General features: G+C 32.8%; 1 protein-coding gene across 3 annotated transcripts in view; it reads right to left on the bottom strand.

Annotated features, from left to right (window-relative positions):
* Window positions 1-18,689, bottom strand: part of LOC118181251 (cell adhesion molecule Dscam1-like) — a 1,046,077-nt gene that overhangs the window by 21,229 nt on the left and 1,006,159 nt on the right. For all 3 annotated transcript variants that reach the window (XM_085823270.1, XM_085823269.1, XM_085823271.1), the window contains one exon: window positions 9,170-9,287. In XM_085823270.1, the coding sequence (XP_085679396.1) occupies window positions 9,180-9,287 (108 nt within the window). In that variant the 3' untranslated portion in view covers window positions 9,170-9,179. The remainder of the gene's footprint in view (window positions 1-9,169; window positions 9,288-18,689) is intronic.

Below are 18,689 nucleotides of genomic sequence, written 5' to 3'. Positions count from 1 at the left end.
TTTTTCCTGCTGTATTTCGCTTTCTGATGTAATGCCAACATCTATAAAAACCAACATCAGTGCCTGTGAATGTGAGAGAAAAAATGGTGAATCACATAAATTTGAGTCACGCTGATATAGCTAAATTTACAGAAGCTTCTGACAGCGAAGAAGAAGTATCCGAGTTTGAAGATCATACAAGTGATGAAATTGAGAGTGAAAGTTCCGCCAACGATTTTGATACCGATATTCAACAAATGAAAAGAGAGTAATCAATCCAAGAATCGATAAATAAAGTGGAAGTTGGATCAGCTGCCATATTCTTCTCAATCAGCAGCTGCTAATATTATAAAAACTACTCCAGGGGCAACAACATATGCGACGGCAAGGATAATAGATGTAAAAAGTGCGTTTGAGGTAGTATTCAATTCTACAATTCGAAACAAAATCGTAAAAATGACTAATATTGAAGGAGAAAAGCGGAAAAATATCGAAAGTAAAACTTTTCAAGTGTATATTGGATTATTATAGTTGGTGTTTATAAATCATATGAAGAATCAACAAAATGCTTATGGGATAAAGAAATTGGCAGAAATATATTTCGGGCCACAGTGTCCCTCAAAACATTCTGCACCATGTCGAGAGTTATTCATTTTGATAATAAATCCACTCGTCAAGAAGGAATAAATTTGGACACATTAGCTGCAGTGTAAGATATCTGGGAAAAGTGGATAAAAATTCTATGAAAATTATATAATCCGAATGAAAATATTACTGTAGATGAACAATTTCGTGGCCATTGTCCTTTCAAACAGTATATACCAAGTAAGCTTTATGTAACAGTCAAACTTCGTATGTAACTGAAAACACAAATTTATGCTGGAAAAGGACAAGGGTTAAATCCAGAAAAAAATCAGGGAATGCGAGTATAGTGTGTCATCTTACTTATGGTTATTTACGGCACAATATTACACATGTTAATTTTTTCACGTCTTGCAATTTAGGACAACTTCTTCTAAAATGGAAAATGACTAGGCTTGGCAGCATTAGGAGAAGCAAATCAGAGCTTCTTGAAGAAATGCCCAAAAAAAAAAAAAAAAAAAAAAAAAAAGAAAGAAGTTCACAGCTCATTATTTTATTTTACAGAAAGCACAAGAGTTGTAAACTACATCCCAAAAAAGAACAAGAATGTTAATCTTATGAGCACTTTCCATTATGACAAAGAAGTTAGCAACATACCTGATAAAGAACCATTAATGACCTTAGATTATAATTAAACTAAAGGGGCTGTGGATACTTTTGATCAGCTTTTAAACACATGCACTTGTAAAAGAAAAACAAAGCGTTGGCCCATGACAGTACTCTATAACATGCTTGATACTTCTGCGCGAAATGCATTTGTTTTATGAACATTGAATGAAAACAAATTAACTAAACGAAGGCTATTTTTGGAAGAACTGGCAAAAATCCCTCATTTTTCCACACACTGAAGTAAGGTCACACCTGTTAAGAAGTGAAGACTCAATAAAAATAGTGCAACGAATACATAGAAAAAAGGAAAACGTACCATCGGGATCTGCTGAGAATACTTCGTTGTGTGTCAAACGTGCAAGGTGCAAGTTCTGTTCATCAAGCAATGATAACAAAACTAATATGTTATGCTTCAATTGAAAGAATTACATTTGCAAATCTCATGTAAGATATTACTGTTCAAATCGTAAATAAAGGTAAGTTTCAGTTTCGAATATTTTTAGAGATGGCTTATTTTACATTATTGTAAGTTTCAATTTAAAATATTTTTCTGTTATTTTTATAGATGTTTTATGTTATTAGATGCATTTTTAAACTTACATTACTGTTATTTAAACCATGTCTTAAATTGCACCTGTCATTTACTGCAAGAAAGGTTAGTTTTCTGAATCGGGTCACAATGACCCGAACGCTACATACCTGAAGTAAATACGAACAGAATTAGCAGGATTAAACAGAAATATAACTGTATAGAAACGAGATGTATAAGGTAGCTCTCAGTGTGTATTGTAGAAACCTTAATACATTAGCAGTCATAAATATATATAAGAAATTCAATACCTATGAGAAAGGCCTACCAGCGCACGAACGGATAAGACCGCGCTGAACAATGGTAGTCAGCCCGGTTTCAAATTCTCGCTAACAGGCTGGCTTTATGGGAATTTTTCATGGTTTTTGCATAGGTAACGCGCCTATGAGTCATATGAGTCAATTTCCCTTCTAGATTCTTATTGTTGGCAGATAACTGCTTTGCCAAAATCTAGTAAAAAAAAAAAAAAAAAAAAAAAAAAAAGTGATAAAACGTATTTAGGTTTATGGAACTTTGAGAACAGGTTAAATTTTTTTTTTTTTTAATCGTTGTATTCAAATTGTGATTTGCGCTCAAGAAGTAAATTATTTATCAATCATACTGTTTACACATTTGAAATAATTATTGTTTGAGCATGAATCCATTACTTTGAATTCATTTTGAGGCCAACGGGCTAAATGAGGGAATATTGATTCACATAACCATCTTAAAGATTTCTTATGAGTACTTTGGCTAATTCCATAATTAATTAATAAATATTTAGTTTTACATTTTATTAAATATGTTTGTGGAGAAGGCTAGTCAAGAATATATATATATATATATATATATATATATATATATATGTAATGTAAAAAAAAAGGTTTAAATTTAATTCGTTCAAGTAAATTACGAATATACATTACCATATGCAACACAAATGTTAAATGGACCGTTTTAAGAATGTAATTTGAAAATTATTGAAAACTGTTTTTTGTTATTTGATACGTATTTAAAACGTTTCTGCTGGAAAATTTCTGTAAAACATTACGGCCAACGTTACTAAAACTTAAATAGTAAAGTATAACTTAAAGAATATTAAGTTAGTGACTTATAATAATATTTCAAAAATAATGATATTTTAAATAATAAAGCCTCATATAGGCATCTTTCTTTACCTGGTAATGTAAATTGCAACTCATGTCAACTTTGTTACAAAATGAAAGAAAATAATATTTAAAATTTGATTTCTGTTCTCGCGCAATTTTTTTATCAAAATATTATTCCGATTCTCTTTATTCCTTATTAATATGGAATATAAGAAAACAGAATGAAAATACTTCTAGAACTCTACTATTCTATTCAAAATATCACAGAAACATTTAGTAAAAAAAGTACTTTTTTCTAGCTTTTTCGTTCTTTACCTTATTTTGAATAAGCAAAGAGCAACGAATTTTAATATACATCAGTTGTATATATTCAATGAGGTCTTTATAGAAGTTTTGTGCTAAAGCATAAAACGTGCAAAAAGATGCTGGAAATGAAATTCGCAATTATTAAGCCGTACATGTTCTTTCAGCTCTTATATAAAGAGAACAACTGAAGGATTACCTGTCCTGCATATTCGAAACTGTTTCTATTTCGTCTGTTTTATCCCTGAAATATTGCTTTAAAACTAATGTCAGAAGCTACTGCCATTTGAACGCGACGCGATCTTTTAAAATGGTGGGTGTATTTGACGGCTAGTAGTTTAAGTGACGGCAGTTATAAGTAAGATCGATTGAATTTCAGCAATGAAAATTTAAAAAATATTCTTTACTTTATAACTCAAATCAGGGAAGACAAATGAGCAAAGCTATTTATTAAGACAAAATCCAGATGAATTATCACGGAAGGTTTATACTACTTATTGAGAAAAAAACTCTTATGCGGACACCACATGACTTCCTTGAAAGGCCTATAAAATATTGCAAATATTTTGCTGCATTTCATTTAAACTTATTTCCTCGAATGTCATTAGAGATATATTTCTCTTTCAATCAATTCAGTTCTCACTTCGCGTTAAAAATACATAAACAAAATAAAATATCTTCAGTAAAAATTGTAAAATACAGAAAAACTTAAAACACCAAATAGAGTTAAAAACCGTTAAAACAATTTTTGCAATTAAAATAAGATTTTAAATTATTTAAAATGACGCAGAAAGACGGTGCACAAAATGTTTGGCTCCACTCGGCAGAAAGGCACTGAAGCTGGGACAGAAACTGACTTAATTCACTTTCAAATATAAACAAATTAGGTGTTGTTAGGCTTAATGGAACTTAAACAACTGTTGCATGCAGATTAACTAAAAATATAAAAAATTTTAACCCGAACATAAGAACCACATAATTCACTCCTTTTAAAGGAAAAACGCACAGCTCAACAATATATTAGAATAAAAAAACTGAGATCACCGAACCATGTAACAGTGTGGGTAATTATATTATGTACTATATGCATGTTTGGTGCAGCCAAATGCAAACAAAACTGGAGGTGCACATCTACTTATTATAGCAGTTCCATATACAAAATTTCAATATTCTGAGGCTACTCGTTTTTGAGTTATGCGAGATACATACATACGTACGTACAGATGTGATGAAAAATGTCTCTTCTGAATCTATTTCATACTACGTTTGGACGAAAACGGTCCTTTGTTTTATCCGTACGTAGAGATGTAACTCAAAATAGCATCGTTCAAAATGGAATCGAGAGCCCTGAAAATGGATATTTTCTTTGAAATACGATAGCCGAAATTTTTCGCGATGACAGTACTTCCTTTACTTGGTACAAGGAAGTAAAATGGGCTTAAAATGGAACATATACAAGGACTTATAATGAAGAAAAATGACCCACTCATTCACTGGTTACTTGTGAAATTCACAGTGAAATTTTAATTGGACTGATAATATTTTGAATTAACAATTTTTCAAGCTTGTGATTTTGCGATTCTGCATACGTTTTGAGTTCTATATCTTGAATTCTGACCGTTTTTTGGGCTGTTTATGCAGGAAACCTCCCTTGACATGAACTCCCTTAACATGAATTGTGAACTGTTTTTTAGTCCCCTGCGTCGTTAGATAACATCATTTAACACGAACTTTCAAATATTTTCATACGTTGTTTCTCTGTTAGGACTGCGTTCAGAAATATTTTGCTCTGTTTTATTGAAACTGCTTTAGCACAGTCTGGAGACATAAAGACGTTAATCCTGTTAATGAATTAGATGGTGACAAAGGTGATCAACACTTCGCCTGACGAACTGAACAGTCTACAAGACGTGAGAACCTTGGTGTTAGCTTTGAGAAGTTATACGTGCTGATGGTGCTTCAGTGGAATCTGATATAGAAGCAGTTGCGTCCGAGGTGCAAGGAGTGTCTTCAGAAGAAAGTGAGGAGGACAGTATCATTCCGCCCACCAGCAAGGAAATGTTCCACGCCTCGGACAATGTAGAACGTTTTTCTGCCACTTGATGTTGCAGAAAAACAATAGTTAGTTTTACGGCTAGTTTTGACTAATTGGTAGCTAGTTTGGCTGACTTTAGTCTAATTGACAGCTAGTTTCACGGAAGCTAAGCATATAGTTGGCTTTGATGTTACCAGCCATTTTCATTCCCGTTTGTGACAGCACAATATACAACAATTTTTCACCAAAAATGATTTGCAAGTGTATTTTTTCAAGTTGCAATACAGTAATTAATGCAGTATTGCAGCGTTTTTTATGAAGACATATGTAATATATTGCAGTATAGGTCGACCGCCTCATCCGCGACCATGAGCGCAAACACCCATGCGCCATTCGTACAGAATTATTCTCATAATAGGATGGAAGAATGGGAACTTTCTTTTCCTCGAACATATAAAGAGCATATTGTTATGGAAAAGCGAGGCCTGTCACGTGACTTTTAACGTCCCAGCAAGAAATAACGCCCATTTTTTGGTAGAATGCCAGTCAAAATTGCGTTTGAGATGGTCGTACTATGCTTATGTAACTATACAGGGTGTACCGTAAATGTTGCGACAATCTTCTAGGGTAGGTAGGGCACATCATAAGGATTAAGAATTGCATAGGAATCCATGCTCGGAAATATCAGGGGTAAGTGGTAGCAGAGGTAGAATATGGGAAAAGAAACAAGAGTGATTAGTTTGAAACATTTCTTGGACATGCATACAAATGGTGTACGACGGCTTGAATGTTACAACAGATGCTGAAAGTTTGCATCATCAGACGCAAAACATGCCTGACACCGACGGACCATTCATTGCCGGAGATGTTCAAATACACGGGGAGTTTTTTTTTTATTGTAGCAGCTGCGCGGGCGAGTCTTGCCACGAGATCCATTTCATTCACAACAGGATTGTGATACAAGACACTTTTGATGGCTTCCCACATACAGAAATCAAGGCTGGATAGATCCGGTGAGCGTAGGGGCAAAGGAACTTGTCCACCACGCCCTGTCCTTTGATGCCGGAATGATCTGTTCAAATAGCTATGAACATCCAGTCCATAATGAGAACGGGCCCCATCATGTTGGAATCACATGTTGCGCTTCACATTTGGTGGAACATTGTCAAGCAAAACAGGAAGAACCTGCTCCAGAAAGATCAAATAATTCGCGGTATTCAAATAGTCCGTCGGTGTAAGGCATGTTTGGTATGTTTGATGGTGCAAACTTCGAGCACCTGTTGCAACATTCAAGCTGTCGTACACCATTTGTATACATCTCCAATAAATGTTTCAAATTAATCACTCTTGTTTCTTTTCCCATATTCTACCTCTGCTTCAACTTTAGCCTGAAATTTTTGGTTATAAGTTCCTATGCAATTCTTAATCCTTATTATGTGCCCTACCTCCCCTTGAAGTTTATCACAGTATTTACGGTACACTTTGTATACTGTAAATGATTCTTGTGTAGAATAAAATTATTCCAAAAATAAAATTTGACTCTTCAGTTAACACGAATGTTTTTAAACACGAACTCTTGATTTTTCGGTCCCATGAAATTCATGTTAACGAGTATTTACTGTATATGCTAAACATAATTTATCTAGCTTATGTCAGCAAAAATGTTAACAGAGAGATATTGGAAGTTCCAACGTATTATTTATGAAGAAAAAAAAAAGCAAATTACGCAGGCAAAAATGTAACATTAGTCTTCCAAACCATAACAGTATCAATGTTCCAAAGCTATTTTCTTACCAACTATCCATTCATTATCAGATGAGAATAAAATACATGATCCTGTTTCCTACATTATCTCTGCCATCTACTACAATTAATTAAGTCAGATGATTCTAACTTTCTAAATGCACTTTTAAGCGCTACTTATCTGTATAACGAAATTGCATTTCACTTTTAGAGGAATAGTAAACAAATTACAATAAATTTTACAAACCTTTATTATAAAACAATTTGATGTTTAGTAATTTTACCCAGCTATTGTCAGTCTTCTGGGAATATATTCGATTACGTTACGAAGCTCCGTAACTAAGATGCATATTCGTCTAAGGATACTCTTTCCTTTTAATCAATTTAACTTCATATTTGATATTTACTAAGAGGTAATCCTATCTTAAATCTGGGATCTGTTTTCTGTACTTTTCCATTTGCAATACATTAAATTTACTTTTTTTTTCGTTTGTAATACTTTAAAATTTAGCTTTATACATCGACCTAAAAAACGCTGATAGTCGGTAGAGAAAATAAGAATTCTTATACATTATGGATTTTCTTAAGACCATTTCTAAAGTGAACTTGCATTTTCATTAGTTTTAGTAAAATATTAAGCACAGTTTTACTGCATTTTTTTAAAGAAAACAATAAAATAAAGTACACAGATAACGTTTAACTGTGTACTTTACTATTGCTTTATTTATATTTATTTTTATTGTTATTTATATTTAGTAGCCCAAAGGGCGTTAGCCTAGAAGAGCTATTCATTTGGTTTTGGCCCTTTGCGTCGATTCACTTTCTGCTTCGATTCGCTTTTCAAACTGTTGCCACCAACTATTACAGCCCTGCATTACATTTGAAGAAATTAAATAATGAAAAATCTGCATAAATGTCTGTATATTTCTCGCATTGGGATAAAACAACGTTACATAGAGGCATCGAATTCTTAATAACGTAATTCTCCGGCGAATATGGACATTTAGAAGTCCTAATTTTGAATTTGTTTCATTACCTATTTCATATTTTGTCAGACATTAAGTAATTTTTGATTAAGAAACCCAACGATTTCAACCCGAGGAATGACAACACTGTACGAAAAAAAAAAAAAAAAAAAAAAAAAAAAAAAAAAAAAAAACATTTTTATCTCTAGCCCGTTTGACCGTCTATCTGGAGTTTTAAAAATATGCTCATTTAAAAATAATTTTGCGATATTGCTGTTGAACTGAATTTTATGGTTTAAGTGCGAAGAACATGATGTTTAATAAATAAAGGTAGCACACAAAACATAAAAAAAAACACCACCCCTTTGGGCATCATGTAAAATCTGAAAGCTTTCAGACTTTTTTTATTATTTATATTTATTTTATACTTTATTATTACATTATTTATAATTGTTTCTTAGGACAGTATAATGATTGGCAAAGGATTTTTGCTAAACCGAAATTAGGATCTAAATTCGATTCTCGCCCTATGCAGATAAGCTGTAATTATGTTCTTTTATTTTCTACCTGTTCGCGGGTGAAATATCGGTTTCCTCTTGAAATGTAGTACCCTCTATCGCATTCTTAGTGATGAGAGGACTAAGCGACCGAGTGCTTTGTCCATTTCCAATGAATGCGAAACTGTTATGAATATATATCCGAAACAAAATATTATAGTTAAAATATTTTTGATAGCTAACTCGATCAAAATGGATAAGAAAGTGATCTCAAAAGAGTATATAACGTATATTTTCTATGTATTTGTTTCAAATGATCTTCTGATTCTCCGTATTTTCTATTTGAGAAGTGAGATTTTATCTGATTTACCACAATGCGAATGCCAGGGCTTGGAGACAAGTAATTAATTACTGCATATCAAATACGAGACAAGACAGTGACTTGTCGCTGAATTCAAACTCTGGACCATCTAAATCCTCTGCAGTTAGTCCCACAGGATCCACGCCTGTCACGCATCGCAAATAGTGATTGGACACTATTCATAAGTAATTAGCTAGCTCAATTTTGCAGTAACCGTAGTTAAACCTAACCAGTAGTTGAAACTAATGCTATGATGGTCTGCAGAGTGGCGTTAAAAAGAGTTTAAATTGAAGTTTATTTTCGTCTTGCTTGAACAAGTTTATTGGAAGAAATGTTAGGAGAAATACATTGTACTTACCCATCCGATGTCATGCTTGACACTTTATAACTGAGTCTGTGAGAGTTTCTACTTTTGCTGGCTCTTCTTTCTCTGTGAGATGGCGTGCTGGCCCTGACGGCATGGACCGGAATGATACCTAAATTTGAAAATAAATAAATAAGTAAATAAATAAAATTTGAAAGGTTTCAGATTTTAACGGTCGCCCAAAAGGTTTGGTAAGGTTTTTTACGCGCTGAGATCGCAGTCTACCAGTCTGCTGTTACATTCACTCCTACTAACCCATTTTTTTTGTCTTTTTAGCTTTATAATTAAGCATCATTTTCTTCGCACTTAAGCTATATACAGTTCAAAAGCAAAATTACAAACGCTTTAACAGCAGCATAGCAGTATATGTTTAGAATTCTCGATGCGCCACTATGTGTCGGCATATATTTTTCTGTTGTTTTTATATTCCTACTATTAGCTCACACTCTCCCTATATCTTGTTCAGATTTCCAATCGTTAATAAAATATTTTTTATTCATCCACTCAAGTTTAGATACATTTTTTAAACTTGTAGAGGATGATTTAAAATTTTTTTTTGTATTTAAAAATTTTTCTTTGTTCACCTATGGAGAAATTGACTTAATTTTTTATTTAATTACTTATTAATTAATTAATTAATTTTCAATCTTTAAAAAAGTACTTTTTATTCATCCACTCAAGTTCAAATAAATTTTTTTAAACTTGTAGTGGATGACACTTGATGTTAATACAGTTTTATCACAAATTAAAAATTATTTTTGTATTAAAATTTTTTTTTTGTATTTTTAAAATTTTTCTATGTTGACTTCAATGGGAATTGACTGAATTTTTTTAATATTACTTGTTTTTAAAGTCTTTTTTCAGTTCATCATACTAATGCCCAGTTTTCTTACTAAGATGGCTTTACAAACTTTTTTTTTTTGTCTTTTTAATATAAACGTTTAGTGTGTTTACCTTATTTATTAAATGTCACATTCTTGGCGCTTACATAAAATTCTATTCAACGGCGAAATATTTAAAACATCATATCTTTAGAATTTCCGATAGACAGTCTCGCTCATTGCAGTTAGAAATATTTTATTCCGTACAGTATTGCCACTGCTCGCTTTGAAATCGTTGATTTTGTTAATTAAAATTTCGTTAAAGTTTCACAAAATATGAAGGAGACAAGGAAACAAATTCGAAATTCCAAATTTGGGGTTCCAAGTGCCCATGTTCGGGTGCAGGACTACGTTATTTAAAATTTTATGGCTCGGTACCGTTGCTTTTCACAATGTTAGAAACGTACATATATTTATGCAGATTCTTCATTATTTAATCTCTTTAAATGTAATACAGAGCGATAATTTTTGGTAGTAACAATTTGAAGTGTGAAACGGACATTTATAGTGAACCACACGTTATAAAGCTAATTATCCTACAAGTAATAATAGCCATACTGATTTCCGAAATTTACGCTTTCGTACTGTTCAAGCACCTGAAATTATCTTTCGATTAGGAAATTGTACATATTCTGAAATGGTTAATTCATCGGTATTGCACTCCTCGAAGAGCAACACTAATCCAACGAGCGGCTAAGATAATCTTCAACAACATTAAGAAAAGTATGCTTTGAGCAGTTTTGAAATTAAGACTAACTTCTTAATGCGACATATAACTTCTTTTTTGCTTATCATGCACTTTTCATTTAGATTGCAATATAAAATTTTGAGAATAATAGGGTATAACGAATCTAGTGAAATATACAGCGTGGCTATAATTAAAATTCCACTTTGAAACGGTCATTAAAGGAAATGTACTGGACCAACTGTTATCAAACTTGGTAGTCTACAGATGCAGTGATTTAATTATCGAGTTTGTAGAGACTGTTAGAGAAATATCTGATAGAAAAATGTCTAATATTTAGAATGAATTCCTGAGTACTCTGCAGATGCAGTAATTTAATTATTACTACTTATATCAGATAATCTATTATTATTTCTATCAGATAATTAATTATCACTTCTATCAGATAATTATTGTACTTGTAGTGACTGTTAGAGGAATATCTGGTAGAGAAATATTTAGAATGAATTGCTGAGTACTCTACAGATGCAGTAATTTAAGTACTGTACTCGTAGAGATTGTTAGAGGAATAGGTGTTAGAGAAAAGTCTAATATTTAGAATGAATTGCTCAGTAGTCTACAGATGCAGTAATTTAATTACTGTAGTTGTAAAGACTGTTAAAGAAATATCTATTAGAGAACTGTCTAATGTTTAGAATGAATTGCTGAATACTCTGCAGATGCAGTAATTTAATTATTGTACTTGTAGAGACTGTTAGAGGAATATCTGTTAGAGAAATGTCTAATAGTTAGAATGAATTGCTGAGTACTCTACATATGCAGTAATTTAATTATTGTACTTGTAGAGACTGTTAGAGAAATGTCTAATATTTAGAATGAATTGCTGAGTACTCTACAGATAACAGTGATTTAATTATTGAGTTTGTAGAGACTGTTAGAGAAATATCTGATAGAGAAATGTCTAATATTTAGAATGAATTGCTAAGGTTTATTAATTTTTTACAGAGCGAAGCAAAATTATGAATTAATTGTTGATACAATTTTAATATTAAAATTAAGATGTAAGTCGCATTTAATTTGTTTAAACAGTTATTTTATGTTCAAAATCTTTACTGTCACTTCTCTCTTTCTGTTTTCCCGCCAGAATACAAAGTAACTTGCGTGTATTTAAATGGAGGTCTGAGCTTGAGGAGTCAGAGCGTGTTTTGGCTAGTGAAGGCCACGTTGCTAGATGGGCTGTTCTAAGACAATAATTCCTGCCTTAGGCTGTGAATTATAACTGCAGAAAGTATTTCATGCTGGTAAAACTTTAACAGCTAACTTCGCGATTAATTTACTATAGGTAGCTTTTGGCTATTTAAATTTAGTTTTACCCTGAAATTCTATTTTGAGTTCTTGCCATAAATGCTGGCTGACTTGTAAGCACCAGGTGAGCCTCCTGTTAATCTTACTTAGTTTTAAATAAAGTGTCTGTTAAACCCAAGTCTCTGTAGTAATTTGCAGACATAGCGATAAGTCAGTTACAGTCTAAGTGCTTTAACAATCATGTTAATGATAAATAAAAGTCATGCTATACTTTAAGCAATGTTATTCCTTAATAACGAAAATTTTATTATTTAAGGACTCTTTTGAGTTCTTTCCAGAATAGTAACATTTTAGAAACGATTTGATATGCGCAAAAAATTATAATAGAAATTTTAGGTAAGCCGGTTTTGTAATTTATTTAATGAAGTTGTCCCTAAGTACTTTTTGAGTCCCAGCCTATTTATGGAATCCCTAATTGAGAGGCAATTTTCCATTTCCATCTAAATATCGATGAATATTCGTCATCATTATGTTTGATCACCAAGCCGGAAATGAGCATTTGAGGCAAAAATTACATAGCAGATGTAGACAACGCACAAAATATATTCGGGAATAAAGAAAACTGTAATTATTTTCCCATTTTCTAAAGAAAACCACATACTTTTCCAGATTATTGCTTGGGGACCTACCTACGGTTAAATGTACTATAATAACAATTTTGAATAGGGCCATACCTGAACAATCATTTTGCTAAATAATACAGTAGTGCTTAGTCGGCGAATGGATGAATACATACTGCGAATTCCATTAAAGAACTGTTAAAATCTACTTAACTTCTATTATTATCACGAACTTCAAAGCTAAGAATAATTCTCAACTCAAAGTCATATTTTGTTTCCTACGTAGACTTCAATACCGATTTTTAAATAACGGAAAAGTTAATTAAGACATAGGTATTATTTTAAACACTTTACACTTTTTTATATTGCCTTTTATGCTTTAGCTTTATGTACACCCTGAGAATAGAACAAAAAAAAGGGGGGGGGAAGGTCAGCTCTCATTCTAGACCGATTGACAAAATTTAACTTGCTTTTCTCATGTCTGGAAAGCACGACTTAGGATATATATATATATATATTAAATCTATATTGTTCTAACATACGCATTCTAATATAAATTTATTTTTCTAAACTGCCATACCTATTTTTTTTTTTTTTTTCATATTTCGATTCTGCAATTCAAATCATGCCAAAGTGCCAAACTTTGTAAAAATCGCCCGAGTAGTTTTTAAAAAATTAGCTCTTAAACTTTTAGCTCTTCAATGTTAATTGAATTTAATATATATTTATTAATATCCCTTTTTGTATTAAACTGACTTTATTCCTTCTTTAAAATTTTGAAATTGAGATTCAATCCAAATAAAATTTGCAGCTAATTTCCGATTTGTTTTTAAAGTTTGTATTTTTAGTAATTTTTATAAATTTTTCGAAAAATGTTTTGAATTACAACTTAAAATTTTTTTTGCCGTCATCTTAAAGTGGATGTATTTCTAAGCATACCTGCCAAAAATAGAGTTTTTGTTCAAAAGTTTCCAAGATATACGTGAATTTATATATTGGCGCATTTTGAAATTTGACGTATTTCTTATAAGCGATAATAACTCCAAATGTGATTCACGGACTCTGTTAAAATTATTTGAAAGAATAAAGGATGCACTTTTTTTCCCTCTAATCCACAATGAAAGGGAAAATAAACAAAGTTACGTTAAACTGAGAATTCACGAGCTAAGAATTCTTGGCCCAAACTGAAAAAAAGGGGGGGGCAAGATAAATTTTTGAATTTCTCGTTAAGTTTGTCACGAAAGCTTAGAAAGTGTAATATTTAGGCATAATTTGAATCGTAAAATTGAAATATGGAAAAATATTAATACCTCCTTGAAGAAAAAAGGCAGATTTTGTTTGAAGATACCTACGCTAGAACAGTACTGTATATAAAGCTAATATATATCCTAAGTCGTGTTTTCAAGACATGAAAAAAAAAATTAATTTCTTCAATCGATCCAGTAGAACGGGAAATAAAAAACTGTCCAATTTTTATTTTATTTTATTTATTTATTATGCAGAGTGTCTTATGACTTCTTTCACATATCTGCGACTAATATGAAATTCATATTAACAGAAATGGCAGCACGTGCAAACACCTAGGTTAGTCGAGATGAATCCGTGCAGACAATCGGAGTTTTTCTTCCATATTTCGAATCAAGACTCAACTTATGTGAAAATGTTAAGTTTTGTAAAAATCGCACGAGTAGCTTTTAAAAATTACTTCTCAAAATTTTAGCTCCTGAATGTTAATTGAATTCGATATATATTTATTAATATCTCTTTTTTCATTAAATTTACTTGATTCCATATAATTGGAATTCTTACTTGATCCTTTTTTTTTTAAAATGAAATTTACTAAATTCGTATAATATTCGCACTTTCTCACTTTCTCTCTTTTTTAAAGACTAAATATGCATTTAATGCAATGCCTTTCGGTGTTTACTGAAATAAGGATTAAAATAGAATTAGTAGCCGTAGTTAAAAATAATTAAAAAGTTTTTCATTTTATCTAAAGTCATTGCGATACCAAATCAGGATAGGATTGGATTATTCAATTAAGGCAAAGCACAGGCTATCTGCCTAAAGGAAGGAATGCCTTCGTGGAGGACTTTCTAAGGAAAACTGGCTCGTATACACGTTACACATGGCGAAAACCACAACAGCGCTCATGTAGCCAGCCCGTTCGCGGGATTCGAACCTCGGACCGAACTGCCAGTGTTTAGCGTCTTTACGATACCAAATCAACTTTTTTTTTTTAAATGAATTATACCAAACCAGAAGAGGGCTTAACAGAAAGAATATTTTTATCTAGAATGTTCTAAGAAAAATTCTGTCTCGGATTTAGTGCAGGGATGAGGAAAAACACAAAAACTCCTACACCCACGTTCTGGAACTCTGGAATTCGAAGTCGGATCAATAGTCTTATCCCTTCAACCACTGCTGAGTTACCCAAAATTTCCCTTCTGTTCAAATTTAGTTCCAGTTGCAGATCTGCCGTTACAATAACTTATTAATTAATTAAAAATAATAAATTATATTCACAAGAAAGGTAATTAAATGTGTTATTTCTGCGCAAAATACCGCATGCAGGAAACTGTAATAAAGTAAGTGTTTAGAAGTCTAATAAAAAGTGACTGTAAGGGCCCTGAATGTCAAGACTAAAAATCAGTGAATAGGCAGACAGGACACATTACACACTTTTAATAAAAAAGCACGTGCTATGGCTGAGCAATGAGTAAATAGAAAGCAGGCCTATTTTGTCGAGGTCTTACGGGTTCGTAATAGATTGACTGCACATAGCAGGTCCTATGATAGGTTGATAAAATTTATTGCATTAAAAAAAATTCAGATTTCTGGAACTTTCCACAAAAATAGTCGTACTACTATTCACAGTATCACAAAATGCAAACAGTAGTTACACTTCAAACTACTAAGAACGATAAACAAGCCTACCAGCGGCCGAGCGGTAAAGTCGCTGAACACTGGTAGTTTGGTCCGAGGTTCGAATCCCGCGAACGGGCTGACTGCATGGGTGTTTTCGTGATTTTCCCCATGTATAACGTGTATACGAGCCAGTTTACCTTAGAAAACCCTCCACGAAGGCATCCCTTCTCTTAGGCAGATAGCCCTAGTGTGCTTTGCCATAGTTAAATAACAAAATCAAACCAAGAACGATAAACAGAACAGAATGCAAAGCGTATATCAAGAGCGACTTAACCCAGATATGTCTCAGTATTCCGAACTCATGCTGCACTAGCAACTAACAACTTAACGCAGATACTTTATTTGGTCTTATATAGTTTTTATCCAGCCTCCGATATATATTTCTAGTACTTTCTCCTTCTCGAAATTACTGGAAGGCATAGAAGGCCGAATTACAGTTAGCTACATACAGCATCAATTATAGTTATTCGGTTGCAGTATTCATTACAGTTATACAGGGAGCAAAATGTCGCCAAATAGTCGCCAAGTTTGGCGATTTATCGTCAAATCTGATGACAAAAATTAGTTGCCAAAAAGCGTTTGCAAACTTGGCCATATCTCGCCAATTTAGAGTGATAGATGTGCCCCTGTATTCCTATTTTTCCTGCAAGCTTCGCTCCTCTAAAGTTTCATGTTACATTTTACAGAAAAATACAGCAATTTCACATATAATTTCCACTAAAATCATCAATCTTTGTGCAAAATGTGTGACAGTATATTATGCATTTTTTCTTGAGGGCTGTATTATCAGATTGAAGAGATTTCGTGCGAATTATTTACGTAGTCCAACTGATTCTGTATATTAATTACCAAAGAAATAGTATAACAACATTACTGCTTGCTTAATTAAAGTCTAAAGTCCATGCAACTGCGAGAGTTAATGCTCAACCATGTCGTGTCTTCTGGATGATAATCACAATGCTCTTTTAAAACAGGACATGTAATATGTGTTAGGTAGAGAATAATAAAGGAGACTGACCAGCAAAAATTTTCATTCTAAAGTTGACACGACAGCGTTTTATCCCTCGCGTTTAAAAACAGGCCATTCATTGTGTTAATAAATATTCATTATGAGAATGTCGTTATCAGTTCAAATTCTATGAATTTCTACGTTTGTTTTTCAAATAAATTATTAATAATTACTTTATTGCACGTTTCCTAAAATCTTATGAAATATGACGTTAAGAAAGCCTTAAAGCCAGCTAAACAAAGAGCAACACCTATTGTCAAAAATAATGTATAATAATCTACAAATAATGTATAAACATGAATAAGATTTATTTGGACTTTTATGCATGAAATTTCAACTGATTTCAGTGAGCTTCAGAAATTTTTCAATATCATACAATTTTATATTTAGCTTCTATCGAAACTAGGCTTTGATTCACCTCAAAACAGAGTAACTAAGCTGCCCAGACGATAGTGATTAGGCGAGCCTACTGTGGTACCGAAAAGCCCATCGAGAGATTGTTGGTAGGAAAAGGAGGTGGCAGACCCTTGGACCCGTTTATCCCTCCATCAAAATTGGGGTCAGAACTGAACGAAGTCGCACTGTTACCTGTATGGTGCTCAAGGCTCTTGCCAACGACAGGCGCATCTTGCAGTCCTGGCCGCGATGAATTTCAAGGGCTTGTTCTGATATGTCAAGACAAGTGACAAGTGATAGATAAGTCAGATATGTCAGACAAGTGCTAGATAAGTCAGACAAGTGACAAGTGATAGATAAGTCACAACAACAGGACAACTTATAAGACATTTCTTCCGTCTTCTTAGCATGCCTTCGTTGTGTATTGGTTTGCACACTGGCCGAGTATTCCAAAGTTCCGTGGTTCGATTCCCGAAGATATTTGAAGATATGATTTTGTTAAGTTTTAGAAATAATGCGAAACTTATCATTTATTTTCTATTATATTGAAATCAAGGCTCAACACTAGGTATGACGATAAATAATTTTAATTGAAAATTCTTAAAGCCACATCTCGTTTTTAAACGTACTATGATATTTTAAGCGAAAATGTTTACTAATTATTAGAAAATCTCTGTCATATTTATTAATTTTCTTGCCAAATATTGGAACATAAATCCAACACTATTTTTACTCCTTTTTATTAATTAAAAAAAATTAAATCTAAGCTAATGATCCTTTAACTAGTTTACAGCTCTAATTTTTAGATCTTCTGTCTTATTAAGCCATCATTAGCGCATGACATTCTACATAGGAAAACGCCAGATTATATATAACAAGGTAATACGCAAAAGTACCTGAGGAGGAGCTGATAGGTGTGTGGTGTGTGGTGTATTTAATTATGGCAAAGCACACGAGGGCTATCTGCCTAAAGGGAGGGATGCCTTCGTGGAGGACTTTCTAAGGGAAACTGGCTCGTATACACGTTACACATGGGGAAAACCACGAAAACGCCCATGTAGCCAGCCCGTTCGCGGGATTCGAACCTCGGGAGGAGCTGATAGGAGCGACTGACTTGTAGCAGCGATTCAGAGAACCATGTTTTTATTGGGTTGATTCTGTTTTTTTTTTTTTTTTTTTTTTTTTTAAACCCAAAAGGAGTTAACCCAGAAGGGCTATTAATTTCGTCTTAGCATTTTGCGTGGAAAACTTGAAATGTAGGTTCACTTTTCAAACTGTTGCCACCAAATATTTTCGCCCTGTATTATATTTAAATAAATTAAATAATGAGGAATCTGCATAAATGTAAGTATGTTTCTAGCATTGTGATAAAACAACGGTACCTAGAGCCACCCAATTTTGAATAACGTAATCCTCCTCCGAATATGGGCATCTGGAAGCCCAAATTTGAAATTTGTTTTAGTGTCGATTTCATATTTTGTAAAACTTTAACGAATGTTTTATTAGCAAACTCAACAATTTCAAAGCCGGCAATGGCAACATTATAAGGAAAAAAAAAATATCTCCAATGCGCTAGACTGTGTATCGGAAATTCTAAAGATAGGCTCATTTTAAAACTATTTTGCGATATTGCTCTTGAACTGAATTTTATGGTTTAAGTACGAAGAACATGGCATTTAATAAATAAAGG

The sequence above is a fragment of the Stegodyphus dumicola genome, chromosome 9 (genome assembly GCF_044657685.1).
Source record: "Stegodyphus dumicola isolate Sdum_Otavi_A_Nest chromosome 9, ASM4465768v1".
Lineage (NCBI taxonomy): Eukaryota > Metazoa > Arthropoda > Arachnida > Araneae > Eresidae > Stegodyphus > Stegodyphus dumicola.
The sequence above is the reverse complement of the archived record's forward strand: the minus strand, read 5'-3'. Positions and strand labels throughout refer to the sequence as shown.